Below are 22,274 nucleotides of genomic sequence, written 5' to 3'. Positions count from 1 at the left end.
TAACATCATAATATATTGAATATGTCTATCAACCTTTTCATACCCATATGTTCCCATAAACCTTGTAATCTTTTGACAAACTTGTATCCAAATACACCTTAAAGGGAAGAGGGAGGAGGATAGATTGGATATGTTTGAATTGAATAAGAGAGAGATGGATAGTCCAATCTATTTATAAGTCGAAATAAAAAGTTATAAGAGCCCACATTTATTCAGTGGAAAGGGATTGGAGTTTATTGGATTACGAGGAAGACACGGCACATATATTTGATAACTAATGCAGTGGAGCAAGCTGGTCGGATAATTAACATATTTCTTCACGCAAGCAGAAGAACCTTCTCGATAAAAAAATGACACGAGATTACAAAGAAATTTTCTTTAATTTCAAAACTGTCGGTTTAAAATATAATATAGATATTTCTCCTCGATTCCCCTTTTCTACATTGGCCCCATCTTAAGTGTAAGATTTAAAAAAATAAAAATAAAAAAGTAGGACTTTTTAAAGTTAAATAACAAAAATAATCCCAATGTTCTTGGGAGCTGACATGATGCATTGCTTGTGGCCAAGACCTAGCAAATAGTTGCAGGAAACATGTATGACAAACATTATGATTTCTTAGGAAAACAGATGTGAATAGCACAGATATGGATCTATACAACAACAATTGTACAGAAATGCAGCTTCTGTTGATCGGATGAACACAATATGGATATCAAGAAAATATTGATTGCCCAATGAAACACATCGCTTCAAATCCTCCCATCAAAATACAAGAAGAAGAACAACAAAATGGTAAAAATGCAAATGGGTTAAATTGTACTGGCTGATATCCCAGAGTGCATCGTTTATGACATTCTGAAACAATTACAGCACATATATTGCAGATACACCATAAAAGTGAGCATCAGATGCCAATACAGAATGATTCCTCTGCAGAGAAGAAAACCATCAGGAGAGTCCAAGCGACATACGAATATTCTAGGGCCATGTTTCTGTTGAATCGTATTAACACTGCAATGCAAATATTCCAAATAAATAATGATCTTTACAGATAACATCTTGGTTAGGCTGAGAAGAAAAAAAAGACATGCAGCTATGTGACTACTATTTTGTTCTCACAAAATCGGCCCTGCTCAGTAGTTGTGATCCTTCAAATTCATAGAACTAATCTTTTTATAACAACCTTATAAATGTTTTTTTATCAAAAAAAACAAGCAGAAATTTGGATCTATAGAGACAGTAGGCATTGCCCTAGGAGTGCTATTAAATAACTACCTAAACCCCTTGTGCAGCTTCAAACAATTCATAACAAGATTCGCCCACTACCCGGCTCCATACCGGTGTCAATCTATTACTATATCAAGCTATTACTATATCGATAGGAAGCCAGTCTGGCATATCTAATGTCAATACTCTCTCCATATCACATATTGGTACCAAACTAGTATGGTACGATATGCTGTCAGGTTTGGTATGGTAGGCAAATCTTGGTTCATCACAATTATTAATCACAGTACCCATGTACAACCAATAGTAATGATTTGTTGCACCTGGGCTTTATAGAAACATATATATCATGTGTCACAAAACCTATGAGACTTGTTAATTAGAATGTACAATTTGGTCTCGAAGAAAAAACAAAGATCAGTTTGCATTCAGACCATCATGATGGAAACCTGGATTAAGTTCACCTTAAGAAGTTTAGCAGCTATAACAAGGAAAATTTCATGCCTTTTTTGATATACAAAATTTCATGTCCTTCAGAATGAGAAACTTCATTGTGTAAGCCACAATGGTGTAGATCAAACTCTATTATTATCTTCCTATGCAAATAAAGGTTCACCGGCTTGTTCAATTGAAACAACTGAGCCAAGTCCCACATTGTTCTATATAACAAGACAAGACAAGACTGTAAAAACAAAAAGGATTACTTACAGTCTCCACCTTCCAGTCTCCATCAACTTTGACTTATATACAGCCTCCCACAATATGAGAAACATATCTCAAATCTTGTCCTATCAGAATTGCATGATTTATAGACCATGTAACCAATAATGCCAGAAAAACTCACCATGTTGGGTTTGCTGGTGGCTTTTAGTATGCTGCAAAAGAAGGAAATCACCTGAATTTTTGTTTTGTTGCACAACAAACATTTCAGAACAAATGACAAAAATTGCAAATGAATTATTATAATATCATGCATTGCTGAAACTTCATATATGGTAAATCTCACTTGGATAAAAACAATTGATGTTCAGCTTGATCATGACCACATATACCACACATGCGGGTGGATTGTCTCCAAGGTGCTCCACTGTGATCTTGTTTCATGAAGTAGCTCATTACTCCATGTGATCACATTGCATGACATAGGATGGCATTTGCCATTTTAGCATGTTATAGATCTCACATATATGGCCCATATTGGGGGCATCATTTAAGGTTTTCTTCACATTAACCCATGGTAATTAGTGGCTCAAGAAATTTCTAATCTACCCTACATTAGGTTGATGTTCCAAATAAAATGGACCAAACAATTATAAACTAGTCAACCATACAAGTCATCGGTCAAAACTAGATACATGCGATGATGAAAGCAAGTGAACTTTATTCATAGTGGAATATGAGTAACTTAATTCCATTCATCTGAATCAAGTTGATACAACAACTGGTCAATTATAAGATGATCTCAAGGGGAGTTCCAATCCATTGCATTGCCATCTTCCCTAGCAAGTTGGGCAAGGCCACCTGCCAGAAATTTTATTTTATTGATCTGTATCTGATACTCTTTCAAGGATTCCCTCGATCATGTTCAACCATTCTTGTCCTATGAGCCTGATTTCTCTACCCTGGCATATGAAAGTTGAGATTTTAGTTACAGGAGCAGAGTTGATCATATGAATGAGTCTGGTATGGAGAGGAATCTCACTGCAAGATGGAAGTAATCCCATTCTTATGGTTTGTTGTGCATGTCTTCTGACCACCCATTCAGCTCCAACAAAATGCTGATCAGTGATTAAGTGGTATCAACAATGAGATCCCAAAAACCTGATTCAAACCAATTCCATGGCATCATTAAGTGGTATCGACGATGAAATCCCAAAAACCCATCGAAAACCTAATTTGTAAGACAGAAATGGTTCTGCATAAAAGAAATTCAGGTTATAAATGAGCTCAATTTATCTTGAGCTTCAAAATGAATATATATTTTACTTCATCTTATAAGGAGTTAGCTGAATTGAAAGGAGTTTGTTGCAGTTGTAAACTGAATATTAGGCCCAGATATTCAACATTCAAAGTAAAACATTAAGGAGACAATATCAACTTGGGTGACAAGTTACAGATTATAATGACTATGAATACCTGATGTATATAAAGTCATCTCTGTTTAAGTGGTCATCACTTCTCCACAAACCTCCATGAAGGTTTCATTTTATTTGACCATCGAAACCCATATCGTAAAAATCCCTTAAGCCATTTGATTTTGTTTGCAACTTCCTCCAGTTCTATGATAGATGATTCTATAGTATCAGGATGCCTTCTAGAAGTCACGTAGTTGCTTTCACTGATCCATATCTTCCCAACAGAATCTAAAGAATTAAGTTGATCTTTCCTGGATGATGTCTTCAACAGTGCATCTGATGCATCTTTTGATGAAGTCACACAGTTGCCTTCACTAATTTGAATCTTCTCAGAATCAGAAGAACTCATGCAGTCTTTCCTGGATGATGTTTTTATCAATTCCTGTGGCACATCTTTCATCTCGTTATTCAAAATGGATTCCTTATTCAGAAAGTCAGGTTTTTCTTCTCTCTTCAAGTCCACGCTAGTTACAATTCTTTCCACACCTACATTAGCAAAAGCAGAAATATGGTTAGAACATGAAAAGAATATAAAAATGAAGAAATACACATGGAAGACCATTATTTTCTTTACAACCAGATGTAGCATCTCTTGAACCAAAGGATGCAAGTACCCATCTGGAATGGCAATGAGATAGCTGGGCTATTTGAAGAAATGTAATTGTGAAAATCACAACATAAACAACCAGTGGAACTCAGTGCTGGAGTTTATTTTTATACACTTTCTTTATCTATGTTATGATCGATTAGAAAACTTATATTTGCACATTATGCAAAGACAAAGTAATTCATTGTTTAAAACACCTGCAACACAAAGAAATAAAGAACATGATCAATTGCCACTCTAACAAATTCAAACATATTACTTGTGTAATCCTCCATGGAAATTCCATCTTCACAAACCAAACCTCATGTTTGGCAAGTAAAATAATAGTAGAAATAATGAAGGACCAATCAATTTGAGATTACAGTTTTAATAAGCAACAGTCAAAATGCAAGCATACAATTTTAATAAGCATCAGTCAAACCACAAGCATAGGCATTGAAATCCACTAATGGAAATTCAAAGCCAAATACAAACAACCACAAAAAGAAAATCTTATCTATATTCTATTACAGCCAGGATGATTATGTCTGAACATGTGGTACTCTCAAAATATGCTTATCATACATATTAGTTTTCATATTTGGGGTATTGTCCTTGTTGCAAGATGCTTTACATTTTTATGGTGGCTTTCCAAACTACTAAACTACCATGATATCACAATTTAGAAACTACAATTGTACTCCAAACTACCAACAGATCATGATTTGTCCTGAATTCCATTTAAAGTAAATAGTTCCATCCATACTTTATTCCAATAGTGAGCGGGTGGTCTAATATAAAAGCTGGAAAGTGAATATCAAGAAAAATTAGCCCCAAAGAATCTTCAATAAAATCAGAACTGGGTATTATAAAATAAAAGCATGTCTCATTTGGAACTTCGAAATTATAACAACTTAGAAATTCAAAAGCGAATAACTAATGGCTCAGTGCACCAAGACTGAGATAGAAAAGAAATATTTAAATTAAAAACAGGATGAATGCACTAGGAAGCAGTTGTGGGAGCAAACAAAAGATATAGTTATGCAGGTGAAGCAAGGTTTTTCCATCAACTCAATATGAAGCATCCCTCTATTGCATATTGTGCCCTTGTTAATAGCAAGAGAGATTCTGAAGTAAGAGCCATGTCCGCTTAGTAAAACATTCTGGCTGCCAACTTCCAAGAACTGAAAATTTATTTATCATGCCAGTGTTGGTAAGGGTAGGCATGATATGCTTATCATGCATTGCCAAGCAGGCACTAGACACTTGGCTTGCGTTACATTGAAAGATATACAAGTAAATCAAAAGATTAGCTGCTACCGCGCTAGGATATGCTAATCTTTCAATATTTTCCCTACATGACAAATTTTAACAAGCCTAGTTTATCTGCTGCGCATAGTTTTAAGTGTTCCAAGTACAAATCATGTTGATTTAACACCATAACACATTTATATGCATCTTCAAACCAATAAATACAAAAGCTCTAGGTAACATGCAACTATGTCTAAAAGATTGAGAACATGCTGTAGCTGATGCCTTCTGGTACCATGAAAAGCCTATATAGTGTTGTTGCTGTGGAAAGTTCACATACAATGTTACCTTCATTTCTAGGCTTCATACTTAAGAAAAGAACAGGCTTACCTACTGCCATCAATCTGCAGACCGGATTTCCATAAGGTATTAAAAAAATTTTAAAAAAAATTCAATCTAGAAATGGTTTAGAATACAATATGGCTTTTCATGACAATATTACATGGGTTTGGTTGTATGTCCAAAGTTGGATCCATCTAATTCTCATGTTTTAGGATATTGTAGATCAGCTGAAAAGGATCCAAAATCTGGATGTAGGTAACCAGATGCATAGGTTGAGTGACATTACATGATTACAGTTTGATCACATTTCCTTGAAGTCCTAGACATAAATTTCATGTATACCTATGACTATTTTGTATAGCCCATATGCCATCAAATGAGCAACTAGATTAAATATCAGGAGCAGAGCAGTAGAAACACCAGGGGTTCAAACAAGAGATCAGCAAGTGATAACTCTGGGCAGACAAATAGCAATAAATGTTACAGATGTGACAGAAAATATGCTGCAAATGATTCATTGGAACATGGGTGCATACTTTGGTTGTGGTCAGAAAGGCCACAAAATAGCAAAATGTCTACAAAAGAAAAAAGTATTTGTCTGCTCAGACAGCTGAACAAAACAAGGATAGAAGTCTGAAACCCTAGACCCAAGTAACAGTTTATGCTCTCACAGAACAAGATGCGCTTCTATGCAATGGTGACAGGTATTGATCCAATTCCAATATTTATTCTTGCATGCTGTTTGATTCAAGTGCTACTCATACCCACTGCTTTTGTTAGATGACTTACCATGTTGTGTGAGTCTATGAAAGCTAAGTTATGCATTGAATCTTCAGTAGGGGGCATACTGACTCATGATTATATAGATAAGACTTGTATGGTCAGAACAGGAGATAGGAAAACAAAAATGTTTACATATCAAACAATGTTAGTGATGCATGATTTCAGATTATATAGCAGGATGGATTAAGTGACTGCCTAACATTCCTTAATTGATTGTCATAAGAAAAATATGGACTTTCAAAATTTCGGAAATGTTTATAAGGCTTTTGATTGGGATCGCTGAGTGTTTATAAGGATTAATATATAGGAATATATGTTGTGTAAGTAGGAAACTTTAGAAACCTAGATTTGACATTGGTGTGTTGGTAAGTTGAGATCAAAGTTGCACAGCAAAAGCATGGTGAACTGAATTATTTTGAAAAGGGATAGAAACACTAACCTTGATTTGAAAAGTACTTGATTTGGAGGCCTTTATAGAGAAAAGCTTAAGTTATTTAGTAATTGAAGAATGGAATCATATATGAATATCCCTAGCTCTTCAAAACTATAAGTATAAAAACTTTGTGGATGAAATTTCTTTTTAAGAGAGAACAATGTAATATCCAACCCATTTAAGCCTAATCAAAAACTGAGCCTAATCCGCTTGATTGGCCCAGATAAAAGAATCAGCCCACAAAAAAAAATTGCCCTGCTCCTTGCTTTCTTCTATAAAGTCCAATGCCAGAAGGGACTTTGGGGCTTCCCTCCGGCTCTATTTGAAGGACCAAGGCTTCCCTTCCACCACTCTATCGGAGATCTCAGCCTCAAAGTGGTGATCACTGGTGGTTGCTCAATTTTTGACCAAACAACTTCCGCCACCATCACAACCTAAACACTGCCTAAAACCAATGTAAGGGCCTCTAATTTTTAAACAAATCATGTATCCCATCCTTTTTCTCCCTTAGATTTTGATTTCCAACCGGCAAACCACCGGATTTTGTCAAGAAGGGGACGCCCTGCTCGATTCCCCTACTGATCTGGTCTTCTTCCTTTTCCACCCATCTGCATCACCGATGCTTGCCGATAAATCTTTCAATTGATTTCCCATGTCGATCGAGCTACCTGCTAGAGCCTCAACCGCTAGCAAGCGACTAAAGCTAGGGAATCCACCCATCCCCTATTTTGCTAGCCATGATCTGCCGTACCACCCGGTACCGTCTAATTTGGGACGTATCATATCATACCGATATCATATCATACTGACACTTGATATGCTGTCTCGTATCATATCAAATCGTATACCAACAATGTAATAGAATGGTCCCAACATGGGATCCAACACCGAGATTGCAAACCTTGCGGCTGTTTCTTCTAGTTTGTTTTTGTGCCATTGGTTGCTTGATGCCGCCGGCCATTCATAGTGGCTAACTAACAGTCCTCCAACTGGCAATCACCACCCACAAGCTTCTCCCTTTATTGGAAAGTCTTTGTTCCTTCTCTTTCTCTCTCTTCCTCACTCTCTCATTTCTCTCTATACATGGGTTCTCTCTCTACTGTCTCTCTAAGGTTTGTTGGATTCAATGGAGAGATCTCCTCAATGAGACAATGACCTTGATCAACCCTAGTGGAGGGTCTTGATCCATGGCCATCGAGCAACGTGCTGGCCTCCATTCTGGTCCTTGTTAGACACTAATAGATTTGATCACCCTCAATCAAGATCCGTCATCTCAATACTAGACCCTGTATCTATACCATCCTATTATAGTGTCAGTATGCATTTCGATACAGTACAAGACAGCATACTGGATGCTGGTCCAGTATAAGATAGGGTAATGATTCAAGACCGGTATGGTACAGTATATTCTATAGCGGGAGGTACGGGATGGTATGGCAAACCATATCCTCAATCTCTATTGACTTATCTGCGTCCCAGTCTAATCTTGATTAGATGGAATTACCTTGTTGGGACCAACCGGGATGTCGAGCACTTCCGCTTAGCTAGCTTATTAAGGGGCTGGGACTTGGGATTCTTATTTCTGAAATAATCATGGCTAAATTTCTTATAAAAATATAATTTTAAATATGAGGCTTTAAAGGAGAATTTGGAGTTAACTGGATTTGTCGGTTGATCCTACTCACAAGTAACATAAGTCTTTTTCTAAATTTTTCAATAAATTATTAAATATTTTCTTAATCAAATTATTCATGATTTATGAACTAAATGCATGGTGTTTATTATCGAATGTCTTTTTCTATAATATTACATGACTCATGATCAAACATATTGATTTCAATATGGATTATGCTCGGTTCGTTTTCAATAACCGCATGCTTTTATGAATCTTTCGATTTGGAACATCAAACATATTTCTGAATTTGATTTTGAGATGGATTTGGACTCACAGCCAGACTAGATATCAATGCCCTACCGGTGGAGGTTATGCACTAGTATATTGATACCTTGCCAGTGGGAATTGTATGTTGGCACATCAATATCCCACTTGTAGGGATTGTGTGTTGACACATCGATACCTCAATATCTCTCCAGTAGGGATTATATATTAACATATCAATGCCATGCCAATGGAGGTGATATGTTAGCACTTTGACTATTTTGGAATCGTTGTCTGGCCCAATCACAGAATATAAGCGTGGTCATAGTTCATGGCTAATAAGATGAACTTGATGTTTTGAAAGAAATTAGATTTATAAATGAAAATTACAATTTTAGAAAGATTGAAATCGCATGCATAATGTTTTAATAATGTTGCATGTCTAGAATTCAGTAAAAGTAATACTATCTTATTGCTTGATTTATCTAGTTAAAATATTTCATTGCTACAGGATTGTCTAGCTCATTATTCGATATCTTACTATTTTTACAAATCTTAAGAACTAAGATAGCACTGTTATATGCTTCAGGAGAGGGGTGATTAGAAAAAGAATTTTGGTTCTTTATTTTAGAATACGCTTTTATTAAAGTTTGATGCAAGACTATTGAATATTTTTGGAATTTTGTGATATATTAAGCTTAGATTTCAGTTACTTAAATTTTGGACTTAATTAATTGATCATTTATTCTATTGCTTGCTTTATAATATCGTGATAAGATACCTTACATGCTTGTGGATAGAATTCTGTATACGCATGCGACGATTGTTATTACCCCAACTCTCAATTTCGGATTGGGAGCATAACAGGTCAAGAAGCTAACAATGTTGTAGATAAAGCAATAGATTTACTAGAAACAAGCAGCTCCAAGTATTATTTGGATTACAAACTTCCAGAGTCTATATTGTTGCAGGCAACAACAAATGCATGAAACTACGATTATTTTTCCAATTGCAATAGCATCCATGCAACATGAAGAATATTTTGTTTGTGCATATCTTGGAGGTTTCCTTCCCCTCTTACTTACCGAAAAAAGGGAGCATTTTCCCACACAACCTTCTACAAAAACTACAACGCTCTTCATTAGTGCCATTAAGTTACCAAGGTTTGAAGCTTTATTAGATTTAAGGACATGTTGCAAAAGAACAAACATAAAGCACCAAAATTCATTTAATAATTAGGTAAAACCTCAAAATGATTCCCAAACATTCTTTGAAGAAAATACTAAAATCATAATATGATCAATGGTACAAATACAATAATGTAACAAATACAAAGTTCAAAAGTTAAAATTCGAAAAAGGAACCAACAAAGATGTTGAGAAACTATATGTATCAATATGTACTGGCCATACTAGTTCAATGATATTGTTTCGACTATTGTTTGCCATACTGCCCAATATGTGAGGTACTCTACTGTACCAAGAGGAAACTAGTAGAGAACTCAACTTCGAGTCGATACAAGCCCCATACCGCCCCACACCAAGGTGTACCATCCTGTACCAAGGCATACTAAGGTGTACTGAGTTGCGTACCGATTCGTATGTAAGTATACCGACCTACATCGAGGCCTACCAAACAAAAATTAAGAAATATCGTTAAGAAGCTATTTTGGTATAAGATGCATATTGCATGATAGCAATCGTAGGGTACCGCACCAGTAAGATACCGATACAGTACCCAATATCGAGATTGCGGATCTTGGTTTGAACCATTCCAACCAATACCAAGGATTTTCATTCTTTTGACATTGTCAATTTCGATACAAATGGTACATACCAAGGATCGACGAATCAGAATCAGACCCCATGTTAGCCAGCCGACGGTACGATTTGATATGGATCCGTAACTGTTCGTGCCGGGCCGAACCGACAGGACAAAGAAGAGAGGGAGAAGAAAGAGAGGAGAAGAGAGAAAGGATAGGAGAGGGAGAGGAAGAGAGGGCCTCCAACGACCGTCGCAGGCCATCTAAGCTCTTGCCAAGCTCAATAAGGGCAGAGGGAGAGAAGGAGAGAGAGGGAGAGATGCTTAGCAGATCATCAGAGGCCCTTAGAGGCCTCCGAATGGACAGCGATGCCGCCACCTCTCCAACGACCGGTGAGCCAACGTTAAGGAAGGCTAAGGGCAGCCAAGATCGGAGGAGGGCCTCCGCCCTCCTCCAGTTTGAAACAAGGGTTCCCCCTCTTTCATTTTTTTTTGCTTTTTATCAGACAGTCGACAATGCAGTTGCCAACATTGTTGCGACCTGATACGTCTCCTTTACCAATGGTGGATCGATATCTTGCATGAAACCTAAATGTTAATCCAAAAAAATAGAGAATGTGGAAGCCCTGGATTGGAACATGGATGAGAGCGTGAGAGAGAGAGGCAGCTAGAGACTTCAAGAGAAAAAGCTTTGTATTGATTCCTTTGCATTAGGGTTTGCAATATATGTATATATGCCATGTACATGGACCAAACCCTAAGCCCAAAAAATTTCCTAAACTAACCCAATACATGAAAGACTCACTGAGCCCATGTCTCACATGCTCTCATCCCTTGGACTTGTTCTCCAGTCCAAACCCTTGGTTAGCCATCCTTGGAACTCATAAACCCGAGCCCCAAGCCCTAGGATCAATGACCAATCCTAGCCCAAACAGAACACCCGTGTACTGCTATTCCCACAACTGGAGTTGGCTCCACCAAGGCTCGAGTCGACTCCCCTATGCTTCGAGTCGACTCGACTGCATGCCAGCAACGTGCCACTGAAACCTGCTCTCTGTTTGTCTGTTCGAATTAGCTCTCTCAGAGCCCGAGCCAACTCAACCCTGATCCGAGTCGACTCATCTGAAGTCTGAGTCGACTCCTCTACTTGCAGCAGCAGATCTTCCTTGGTTTCTCACTCCACCTTGTGTCCCGAATATCCGAAGCTCCAATCAAACCCCTCGAAGTTCTCGTCACTGAACTTCAAGCCTGTGAAAGCTATGCATTGCCTCCATCTTAGGACAACTCCCGTTCTAGTCCTAGGACCCAAATCTGGTCCTAAACACCTCGAGCCACCAACCCCGGCTCCTCCCATGGCCTCCCAAGGCTTGAGGACACCACACATATTCTACAATTTCCACCTTAGTGCGCCCAAGCCTTAGCACACCCGGTAATGTCCTCTTGCAACTCGCTGTCGATGCTCACCTTGATAGCCCCTTGTGCGACCCTTGCCCCTGCCAATCCTCCTCAACTCTTGAGCTCTTCTTGAGACCTGTGGGATGACCGCCTCCACCGTTGAAGACCTTAACTTGCTCCTTTTTACCAACCTAGAGAATGTTGTAGGCACCCTTCTACTCGACAGCCGCATCAACTGTTGTCCTGGATTTCTCCGAAGAGCCCGCAGCACTCCTACACCGGCACTTGCTGCATACCCTGACACGATCTCTTCAGAACAATACTGCTCCAAACTTGTGCCAAACTCTCTCCACCTATGAAGCCACCTCTGCCCGATGCTCCACCTGAAGCTAAAGTCCCCCTAATGCTGCAGAAGTCTCCGACTTTATAACCGAGTCCCTCAAGGCCAACCACCCAACGCTGTCCTGCTGGGTCTGTCGCTGCACCTGGAACACCGTCGCTGCCCCTTCGGACCCTTCGCACTCCGCGGATCCCTCCGAAGTCATTCCGGATACACCGCACCCTACGGACTCCTCCGAAACCATCAAGAGCTCATCCGATTCTTCCAATTCAGCGACTGATCCTAAAAATCCGAGCTGATCCTTTCTCCTCCTTTCTTCCTAAGCGAACACTCCTGCTTAAAATGTCCTGCTACACCGCACCTGTAGCACTTTCTAGCCTCCTTGCTGCCTCGCACTGGACTGTCCCCATCCCACCTGTCCGTCCTTCTTCCCTTTCTTAGGCCACTCTGACAGCGCAAGACCCTTCAGGAAGACCTCCCTCTTCATCATCCGTTCCCACTGCTCATTGGACCTTAGCACTGATATGATCTCCTCATACACCAGCATCTTGCCATATAGCAGCATAGTCACCAACAGATCGAAACTCTCGGGAAGCAAACATAATAGCAGCAAGCTTTTGTCCTTTTCAAACTCTACCCCTACATTGAGCAAATCCATGCTCATCCGATCGAACCGCTGAATATGTCCTGCAACATCCTCATCTTCCTACATCCGGAGGCTATATAGTTGCTTTTTCAGCACCTTGTTGCATATATTTTTCTCCATGTACAACTGATGGAACCTCGACCATAAACCCTGGCGTGACCTCTCTTCCAACATGCCGTAAAGCACCTCATCCGCCAAACAAGCCCTAATCGTGGCGCATGCCCTTTTATCCAAGGACACTGCTTGTCATCAATCCCCTCCAGCCTGTCCTCTAAGATCGAATCCAATCCCATCTGTACCAGTAGATCCTCCATCCTCACCTTCCACATGGTGAAACTTTCCTTCCCATCAAACTTCTCAAATCCTATCTTCGTCCCGTTGCTCTCCATAACCAAAAATCCGATCAAACACGACACACAAGATGGATCCGAGAATTACCTGACTAGGGGATTGTGGACAACAGCCTCCAGATCTCTTCCTTCCTCACAAAATCTCAGAGAAAGCCCTAAACCTGATCCTCCTACTGTTTTCCTGCTGCAGACACCTTGATCTTCTCTTCTTCCTCCATGCTCAACCGAACTCTGATACCAATCGTTGCGATCTGGTACCTCCCCGATACCGGCGGTAGATCGATATCTTGCATGGAACCTAGGTGTTAATCCAAAAAATTAGAGAAGAGATCAAGAGAACGCGAAAGTTCTGAATTGGAATGTAGATGAGAGCGAGAGAGAGAGAGAAAGAGACAGCTAGAGAATTCAGGAGAAAAAGCTCTGTATTGATTCCTCTGTATTAGGGTTTACAATATACAAGTATATATACCATGTACATAGACCAAACCCTGAGCCCAAAAAATTTTCTAGACTAACCCAATACATAAAAGCACTCACTGAGCCCATGTCTCACATGCTCTCATCCCTTGGACTTGTTCCCCAATCCAAATCCTTGGTTAGCCACCCTTGAACTCATAAACCCGAGCCCCAAGCCCTAGGTTCAATGACCAATCCTAGCCCAAACAAAAAATCCGTGTACTGCTGTTTCCGCAATTGGAGTCGACTCCACCAAAGCTCGAGTCAACTCCCCTACGCTTCGAGTCGACTCGACTGCATGCCAGCAACATGCCACTGAAACCTGCTCTCTATTTGTCTGTTCGAGTCAGCTCTCTCAAAGCCCAAGCCGACTCGACCCTGATCCGAGTCGACTCGTCTGAAGTCCGAGTCGATTCTTCTATTTGGAGCAGCAGACCTTCCTTGGTTTCTCGCTCCACCTTGTGTCCAAGGTATTCGGAGCTCCAACCAAGCCCCTCGAAGTCCTCGTCACCAAACTTCGAATCCGTGAAAGCTGTGCACTGCCTCCACCCTAAGACAACTCCCGTCCTAGTCCTAGAACCCAAATCCGGTCCTAGACACTCGGAGCCACCAATCCCGACTCCTCCCATGGCCTCCCAAGGCTTGGGAGCATCACACAAATCCTACAAACTTCACCGTATTTTCTTTTTTCTATAAACTGCCAACTTCGAAAATTATAAAAGAAAAAAGAAAATATGATGAAGTCAGCAACTTGCTAACTTCGTACAATAAAAAAAAAATACGAAACAGGAGCGAACCCCTATTTCGAACTGGAGGGCGGAGGCCCTCCTCCAACCTTGACCGTCCTTAGCCTCCCTCGACACTTGCTCACAGGCCGTTAGAGGTCGCGGCAGCGTCGCCGTCTGTCCGAAGGCCTCCAAGGGCCTCCAGTGACCTAATAAGTATCTTCCCCTCTCTCTCCTTTCCTCCTTCCGTCCTTCCAAGCTTGGCAAGAGTTTCGATGGCCTCCACGGCCGCCGAACGCCCTCTCTTCCTCTCCCTCTCTTCCTCTCTTTCTTCTCCCTCCCTTCGAGATGGCTGCTATGCCGTTTTGTACCTTAGAATCGGACCGATATTTCGTCGATACAATTCGACATTGCCGAAACTGTCCAATTCGAGATGATTCGGCGAATGCTAGTACATACCATATTAACCATATCTTTGCAATGGAGGAATAGTGCAGGATCTTATATTAATATCTAAAACCTTTGTTATCAATAATCTAAAAGTAGCATATAATATTAATCAAGCAATTTATAAAAAAATAGATGCAAATGTTCTATAAGATACTATTATTTTGTCTTTGAAATACCAAATCATGCTTTATTCGAAATTTCATTTGCTCATAACAAACAATATTCCCACATGGTAAAGCCCAATTTTGCACCAAGGCAAATATTGAATGCTTTGGCAGTGAAGTATTTCCATGTAAATACACAAAAAGAGGATATATTTTATTATGAATCAGTGTTACCTTCATTATGTGGGCGAACTAAACGAGCGGAATAATGAGAATCACCATAGTTCTAGAACAACAAAAGATAATGCGAAAGATTAGCAAGGATAGTATGCAAAATTAATTCAGCTAGCATATATGTTTATGAAAGCAACTTGCGATATTTTTGGGTAGATCTATGGCAGTATTACATGCAAGAATAACTAATCAATCACATTATAGAATGAGAAAATTTGAAGCTAAGAATATATAGATAGTTTAGAAGTATTTGCTATACAAAGACACGATCTGATGTCATCCATACATTCCTTCATTCGAGGGATGCAGCTTTCAATATGGTGCTTACTGATAGGTGTTAGCCCTTCATGACAAATAATTTTTTGGCTTTATACCCTATAAGCACCAAGCCAATGTTTTGTACATAGCTCATCCCAAGCCCGAAAAAAGGAGGGTTACTATAGGTTGACAACCAGCATACAACTATAGTGGCATCTTATAAACATGAATCTGTATAAGAAAATTGCTGGGGCGTTCCATATTAGTGACATGCTAAATCAGACCCTAGGTGTAGTGAAAAGGAAGCAAGGGTCAAGTAAGCATTTCCCAAAACCAAAAACCAATGCACCACATCGGTGCCCAAGTGTGGCAGGAAGTAGATAAGGGTTCTCGCATTTTAATAGACAGGTGTAGGTAAGGAAGTTAGTCCAAAAACGTGGGATACATCTAAAAACTTGGAACATAGGATCATTAACAGGGAAATTGATCAAACTAATAGATACAATGATTGGAAGAAAATTAACATAGCTTGCCTGCAACATTCTAAGTGCATAGGAGAAAAAACAACGAAAGTTGGTAAGAAAGATTATAAACTTTGGTATGCTAGAAAAAATATAAACAAAAATAGAGTAGAAATTATTGTAGATAAGAGTTTAAAAGATGAGGTTGCATATATCAAGAGACTAGGAGATAGAATACACTTGATTTATAGGAGAAAAGTCTATTAATATCATTAGTGCTTATACTCAAGTAGAATTGGATGATGCTACAAAGCAATGCTTTTGGAAAGACATAGATGAACTAATTCAAGAGATTCCTCGTAGAGAAAAGACATTTATTGGAAGAGATTTAAAAAGGGCGTGTGGGGAAATGTAATGTTGGATTTGAAAAGGTGCATGGAGGTTGTAGTTTTGGATAAAGTAACAAGGAAATGCTATTTTTGGAGTTTGTGATGGCATACGATCTAGCATTAGCTAACATTTGCTTCAAAAAAAGGACTCTTACTTAATAAATTTTCAAAGTGGCGTAATACTAGTCAAATAGATTTCTTCCTTATTAGAAAGACTGGTCAAGTTTTACATAAAGATTATCAAATTATATCAAAAGAGAGTTTAACCAGCCAACATAGATTAGTAGTTTTCGATGTATCAGAAAATGGAAGAAGACTAAATAGGAATCAGAGGACTAGATGGTGGAAGTTGCAAGGAAAAAATAAATAAATGGCTTTTAAAGATAGAATGTTCAAGGAAGGACAATGGCGTCTAGATTGGAAAATCAATACATATGGGAAGAGATAGCTAATGGTATTCAGGAAGTGGCAGCAAACACATTACAAGAATCAAAGAGAAAAGGGCCATATGATGCAATAAGAAAGTTCAGTCGTCAGTTAAGACTAAAAGAGCATCTTATAGAAATCTACTTAAATGTAGAAATAGAGATGCGCATGAAGGCTATAAGATAGCTAAAAAGGAAGCTAGGAAGATGGCTTCAAAGCATATGAAGGCTTATATCACTAGTTACAAACTATGGAGAGAAAGATACCTATAAGATTTGAAACTTAGAGAAAGGAAAAAACTAGAGACTTGACTATGATTAGATACATCAAAGATAAAAATCAAAAAATTTTGGCTGAGGATAAGATTGAAGAAATTAGAGTTATTTTGATTAGCTATTCAACAGAAGTCACATAAACTATTTAGGATTCCATACTAGTTCCATTGAGATTAGAGTATCAGAAGCACAGAAGTCTACGAAAAAGATGAAAATAGAAAAAAGGGCCAGATTTGATAGAATCCTCATTAAGGTTTGGAAATGTTTAGATAATGTGAAAGTAACTTGGTTAACTAATTTGTTTAATAAAATTTTAACAACCATGAAGATGCCTAATAAACAAAGTCAAGAATAAACGTGATATTTAGAATTGTTCAAACTATTGTGGTATTAAACTCATGAGCAATATTATGATCCTTTGACAGAGGGTGATTTTGTATACACCGAGGTTGTGATACAAAAATATCAAAGAGCTGATTTGGTTTTATGCCAGGAAGGCCGACCACGGAAGCTATTCTTCAAAGATTAATGAAGAAATACGAAAAAAATAGACAAGACCTTCATATTATTTCTTACTGATTTAGAGAAAACATATAATAGAGTTCCTAAAGAAGTCTTATTGGTTGAGGATAGAAAAGAAAAGAGTTTATGATAGTTATATGAATCTAATTAATGATACATAAGGGAACGATTAGTGGTGTGAGAACCACTTGGGGTAATACTAGTGAGTTTCCAATCACAATAGGTTTACATCAAGGATCTTCTCTAAATCCTTATCTTTATTTTTGCACTAGTTACGGATAAACCCACCAGGCATACTCAGGACAATTCCTTGGTGCATGCTATTCCTTAATGATATAGTCATAGCGGATGAAACTGAAGTTGGAGTTGGTCATAATCATAAGTTGGAATTATGAAAGAGTATATTAGAATTGTGGGAGCCTGGGAGGTACCATTATGGGATTGTGATTAGATGCAATAGCAGAATTCTCAGCATCATCTAGAGCTACTCTTTATTTTCTTAGTATAATTACTGGAACTACTTTATAGATTTTCATTCTTTGATTGCATAGAACATTTGTAGAGTTGTCGAAGTTAGATTCTTGTGAATAATTTCTTGGAGCTTCTTGTTAGTTTTGTGGACCTGTTAGTTATTAAATTTGGAAATTCGGTTGCTTTGCTTTTATCCCACTGCGTTCATTGAGTTTATCATGTTCTCATGTTTATATTTGTCTAATCACAAATGGGATGTCTTGCATGCTTGTAGGGCAATGCTTTATGAGTATACGGTGGTTGTCATGCCTCTAACCAGCAATTTCAGGGCAGGGCCATATAAATAAATATAATTACTGAACTAATTAATTATTTGTATATTAATATTCTATTTTGAAAATAAATAAATGAGATAATGTGTATATATAAATGTACAAATTCATTGCACGGGGGCACAAATTTCAGCATAATGGGTTGGATATTTGAATTAAGGCCAACAAGGGTCCCAACTCAGCTAACCAAGGCCAAATCCTAACCTGACAATGAACCGAACCATCAAAGCCCAAACTTGATTGCCCAAAAAATTTTCAGGCCAAAATTTCTTTAGATCAGATCATATCAGGATTTAGGTTGTTTTAGTTCTTTTCACATCCTGGAAGAGTTTTTGACCATAAGTCTACACTTTAAGTTTAAGCTAACCTGTTTATGAGTTTCACTGGATGAAAGACGTATTATAAAACACATTTCCCTTTTTTTTTGGGTACTCTATTGTATAGCATTAGACCCTTGTATTAGGATCAAGGTGGGTTGTGCAAGCAATCAAAAATATGCCAACTTAACTTGAAAACAAGCTAACATTTTCAATGACAGTCCAATACATGAGAAACAAACTGGCTCCATGCAACTCAAGCCACATATTGGATCAGACTGGTTTGACATTAACCCTGCCAAACTCACAACACTACATCATTCTGCCATTCTTGGAGAAGAATATACGCCTCATAAATATAGGATTATAGGTTCCCTAAGCAATAGTTTGTAAAACAAACAGGAACAACTCAAATTCATTGGAGGTTGGTTGCTTGTTTCAGAATATTAGTGCACATACAGTAGGTGACAAAAATAACAGCAGCAACCACGGCCAGATATTAATAGGTAAACAGATGCTTTCCTCTCTTTTATTCACCTCATAGCAGAAACTGTTTTTTCGACTGGAAGTGAATTAGAAGGCCAACAAAGCTGATACGTATTGCAGTATCCACAAAAATATCACATGGATATACACAACCAAGTTACTAAGTATTTTGAAAAAGTTACTATATAATCAGAATAGGCATTATCACCACTTACCCATGCAACACAAAATATCATAGTCTGCATTATTAGACTAGACAAAAGTACAGAAAGGAATTATATTATCAAAACACAAAGAGAGGCTGCCATTAGCAGAAAATGGCCATATGCTACCTTCAGTTAAACTTATAGAAGACAATAAGGCTGAGCAAATAACCGAAACCCGAAGAAACCCACCCAATCCAACCAGTGTGAAACCGAATGTTGTGATTCGTAAAAAATTCGGTTAATTACAGTCGGGTTCGGTTTCTGCATTTTTAACGTGTATGAAACCGAACCCAACCGACCGATATCGTATTTTCAATACTTAGGCTATTTGGAGAATTGAAAATTGGTAATTATGACATGTTATGTACTAACTTATGGATGTTATGAAATTATTATATCCTAGTTTCTATATGAATTGAATGGTATATCGATTTATGCTGTTTAAAATCAACATTGGATCAATATTGAAGCTCAAGCCAACACAACCCACCCGACCCCGCTACAAACCGTTAACTTCGGTTTCAAACAATTTATATATGATAAACGGTCGGCAGCGGGTTGGATTTTCTTCAGCCCGATTGGGTTCGGTCGGATCAAATTTTTCTCTCAATCCGACCCAACCTGACCTATGCTCAGCCCTAGAAGACGATAACATGTCCTAAATAATTTTTGCAAAATCATGATTAAGAATGACAATGACTTAGGCATGAAATTATACAATTGCTAGCAATATCTATGAAGGCTCTAATTAATTGTACTGGATTAAGAAATGCACAAAAGTCTTTTCTTTTTGCCTTTGATTATGATGATCAGATTATAAGAAACAAGCAACAAACAACAAGAAAAGGAAGAAAATCAAAGAAAAAATTTTTACAACCATAATCCTAGCATAAAACTGAAGAAATTACTGACCAATTTTAAATTATTAAAAAAGAAAGAAGATCACATGCAAATAACTTCAAAGAAGAAAAATATGGTCCCGATGGCAAAAAAATTACATTGCAAAGCAGAAAAAAGAAAGGAATAAGTATTACTTAGCAATGAGTAAAAATAATCACCCTTGATATGGGTACCATCCACCCATTTTCTGGAGACCAGTCTAGAGATGGACGCAAGTCCTTACAGGAAGAAACATACGACCTCCCTTCACCGAGTGGGGGTTCTAGCAGCTCTACCTGTAGGCAAGCCAAAATGGAATAAATTTGAAAACTCAGAACACTAGGTTTTATGCTATCATAATCATAATAGTAACGACAAGCAACAATGACAAATCTGTTCACAGTAACAGAAAAGCAAAACTTGGCATAGGCAAATTACCATCATCCTGGTTGACATGTGCATCACAAAGGTAACATCTGATCAGGACACACTGTATTTTTTTTTCCTTTAGCATTAACCCTACATTGTTAAATTACAATAAAGAAAGTATTCTTGTACATATTCTATGTAGAAATTCGTTTTAATGATTTTTGAATTTTATGTTCTTTAATTTCTTTTACCATCTTTTTTCTATTTGTGTTTTCCTATTTTGGCAAAAACATATAAAATTTTAAAAAAAAAAAAAGTAACTTAATAGAAACACCCATCAGAACTAGGCCAAGTGGTTGGCGCCATGTTCCTTCTTAGAGGAGGTTGTGTGAGGAAGGCATGCTATGCGCAATATGTTGGTGTCATGGTTATGAAGGGTCTCTGAAAAGGTACAATGAACCGATGTGGTGCAGATGTCACATGTACCATGACTGCAGCTGTCCTGCCATAATGGTGTGATGGATTTGCAGGATTTGCTAACACAAACAATGAAATCATGGAAGGCTAACCCACCATTTTGCATACCTAGCCCTCTTCTAGCCTACTGGCTGATCTACAGAAAGAGGACCTGAGGAAGAAACAAGCTTCAAATTTAAAACTCAAGCCTTCAAACACATATGGCCGCATCTACTATATGCTCCAATCAGAAAAAAATAAGGCTAAGTGCCTAAGTGATTTGAAATGGCTTGACACCTTAAGTAAGAAAGTATTTTGCCAAGAAAACTTGAGTCCATTTGTAAAAGCTCATGAACACTTAACTGCATTCTTACAAATGTTATTGCTCGCATAAATAGAACAGAACTTTAACCACATCAGACATGCAACATACTGCACATAAACTTGAGAAGAATGACATTAGTTGGTCCCAAAATTGTATAACAGTTGCATGGCCAAAAAGCCACAGTGGAGATGTGATCTGGTCAAAAATCCTAGTTGTCATCCATAAACCATACAGGCATCATGCAAACAGCCTTAAATCCAAAAAATAGCTCCCAGGTTTCCTTGCATGGACGATCCAAGTTATTATTTTGTAGACTAATGCAGATGGAGGAATGGCTCATTCCTGCACCCAAAATCATGTTCACAGCTATGGTTAAGTTGCATCTTCAAGACTACCATTGTGAAAGCATCTAGGCTTACTAGGCTGACCATTTTGCTCTAGCCATAGGCAGTAAATACTGGGACCTCCAACTCAATAGTGGATAAGGTTTTAAATCCAGTGGAACAGGGCAGTCCCAGCTTTCCCATGGATTGAGATGTGCTGTCATCCCTTCCAACATTTGGGATCAGGATGTTCTAGGATGCGCCAATTGGGATGCCAGGATAATGGCTCGACAATTCCATCCCAGCTCTTAGGACAGGACCCCCTCTTGGCATCCACTGAGATTTGAAACCATGATAATGGGAGTGTCATATTTAACGGCCGATGTTTTCTGAACCTGCCAGATGGGGCAACCATGTCAGTATTTGATTCATGGATGCATGCAATTCAGCACTCCTTAACACCTGAGGATACAGCTATTCTTACAAGCACCTTATAATGAGGCTACTGGGTCATTGTTGTGACTAACCTCTGTTGAAGTTGGTTGACCAACAAAAAAATCTATCAACTTACATGCCAAACAGCAGGATAGTATCAAACAGAAAATCTTGGATCTGAATGATTTGTCATTTGCTTTTAGGATATTCTAGGAAAATATATTGTTATATGACAATTTAATAAAA

At 38.3% G+C, this 22,274-nt stretch overlaps 1 protein-coding gene across 15 annotated transcripts in view; it reads right to left on the bottom strand.

Moving 5' to 3' along the window:
- Window positions 1–709: 709 nt before the first annotated feature.
- Window positions 710–22,274, bottom strand: part of LOC105035750 (uncharacterized) — a 33,330-nt gene continuing 11,765 nt past the window's right edge. For 12 of the 15 annotated variants that reach the window (XM_019847421.3, XM_073258079.1, XM_073258077.1 and 9 more), the window contains 5 exons: window positions 20,300–20,416; window positions 15,099–15,150; window positions 3,365–3,849; window positions 2,931–3,049; window positions 2,590–2,850 (listed from right to left, as the gene is read on the bottom strand). In XM_019847421.3, the coding sequence (XP_019702980.1) occupies window positions 3,401–3,849; window positions 15,099–15,150; window positions 20,300–20,416 (618 nt within the window). In that variant the 3' untranslated portion in view covers window positions 2,590–2,850; window positions 2,931–3,049; window positions 3,365–3,400. Of the gene's footprint in view, window positions 1,013–1,936; window positions 2,104–2,589; window positions 2,851–2,930; window positions 3,144–3,364; window positions 3,850–15,098; window positions 15,151–20,299; window positions 20,417–22,274 lie in introns of those variants that run through there. The other 3 variants (XM_029262040.2, XM_019847427.2, XM_019847426.3) reach the window with 3 other exon arrangements.

This window comes from Elaeis guineensis, chromosome 5 (assembly GCF_000442705.2).
Source record: "Elaeis guineensis isolate ETL-2024a chromosome 5, EG11, whole genome shotgun sequence".
In the NCBI taxonomy this organism is placed as follows: domain Eukaryota; kingdom Viridiplantae; phylum Streptophyta; class Magnoliopsida; order Arecales; family Arecaceae; genus Elaeis; species Elaeis guineensis.
This window is presented reverse-complemented; position numbering and strand designations above follow the sequence as displayed.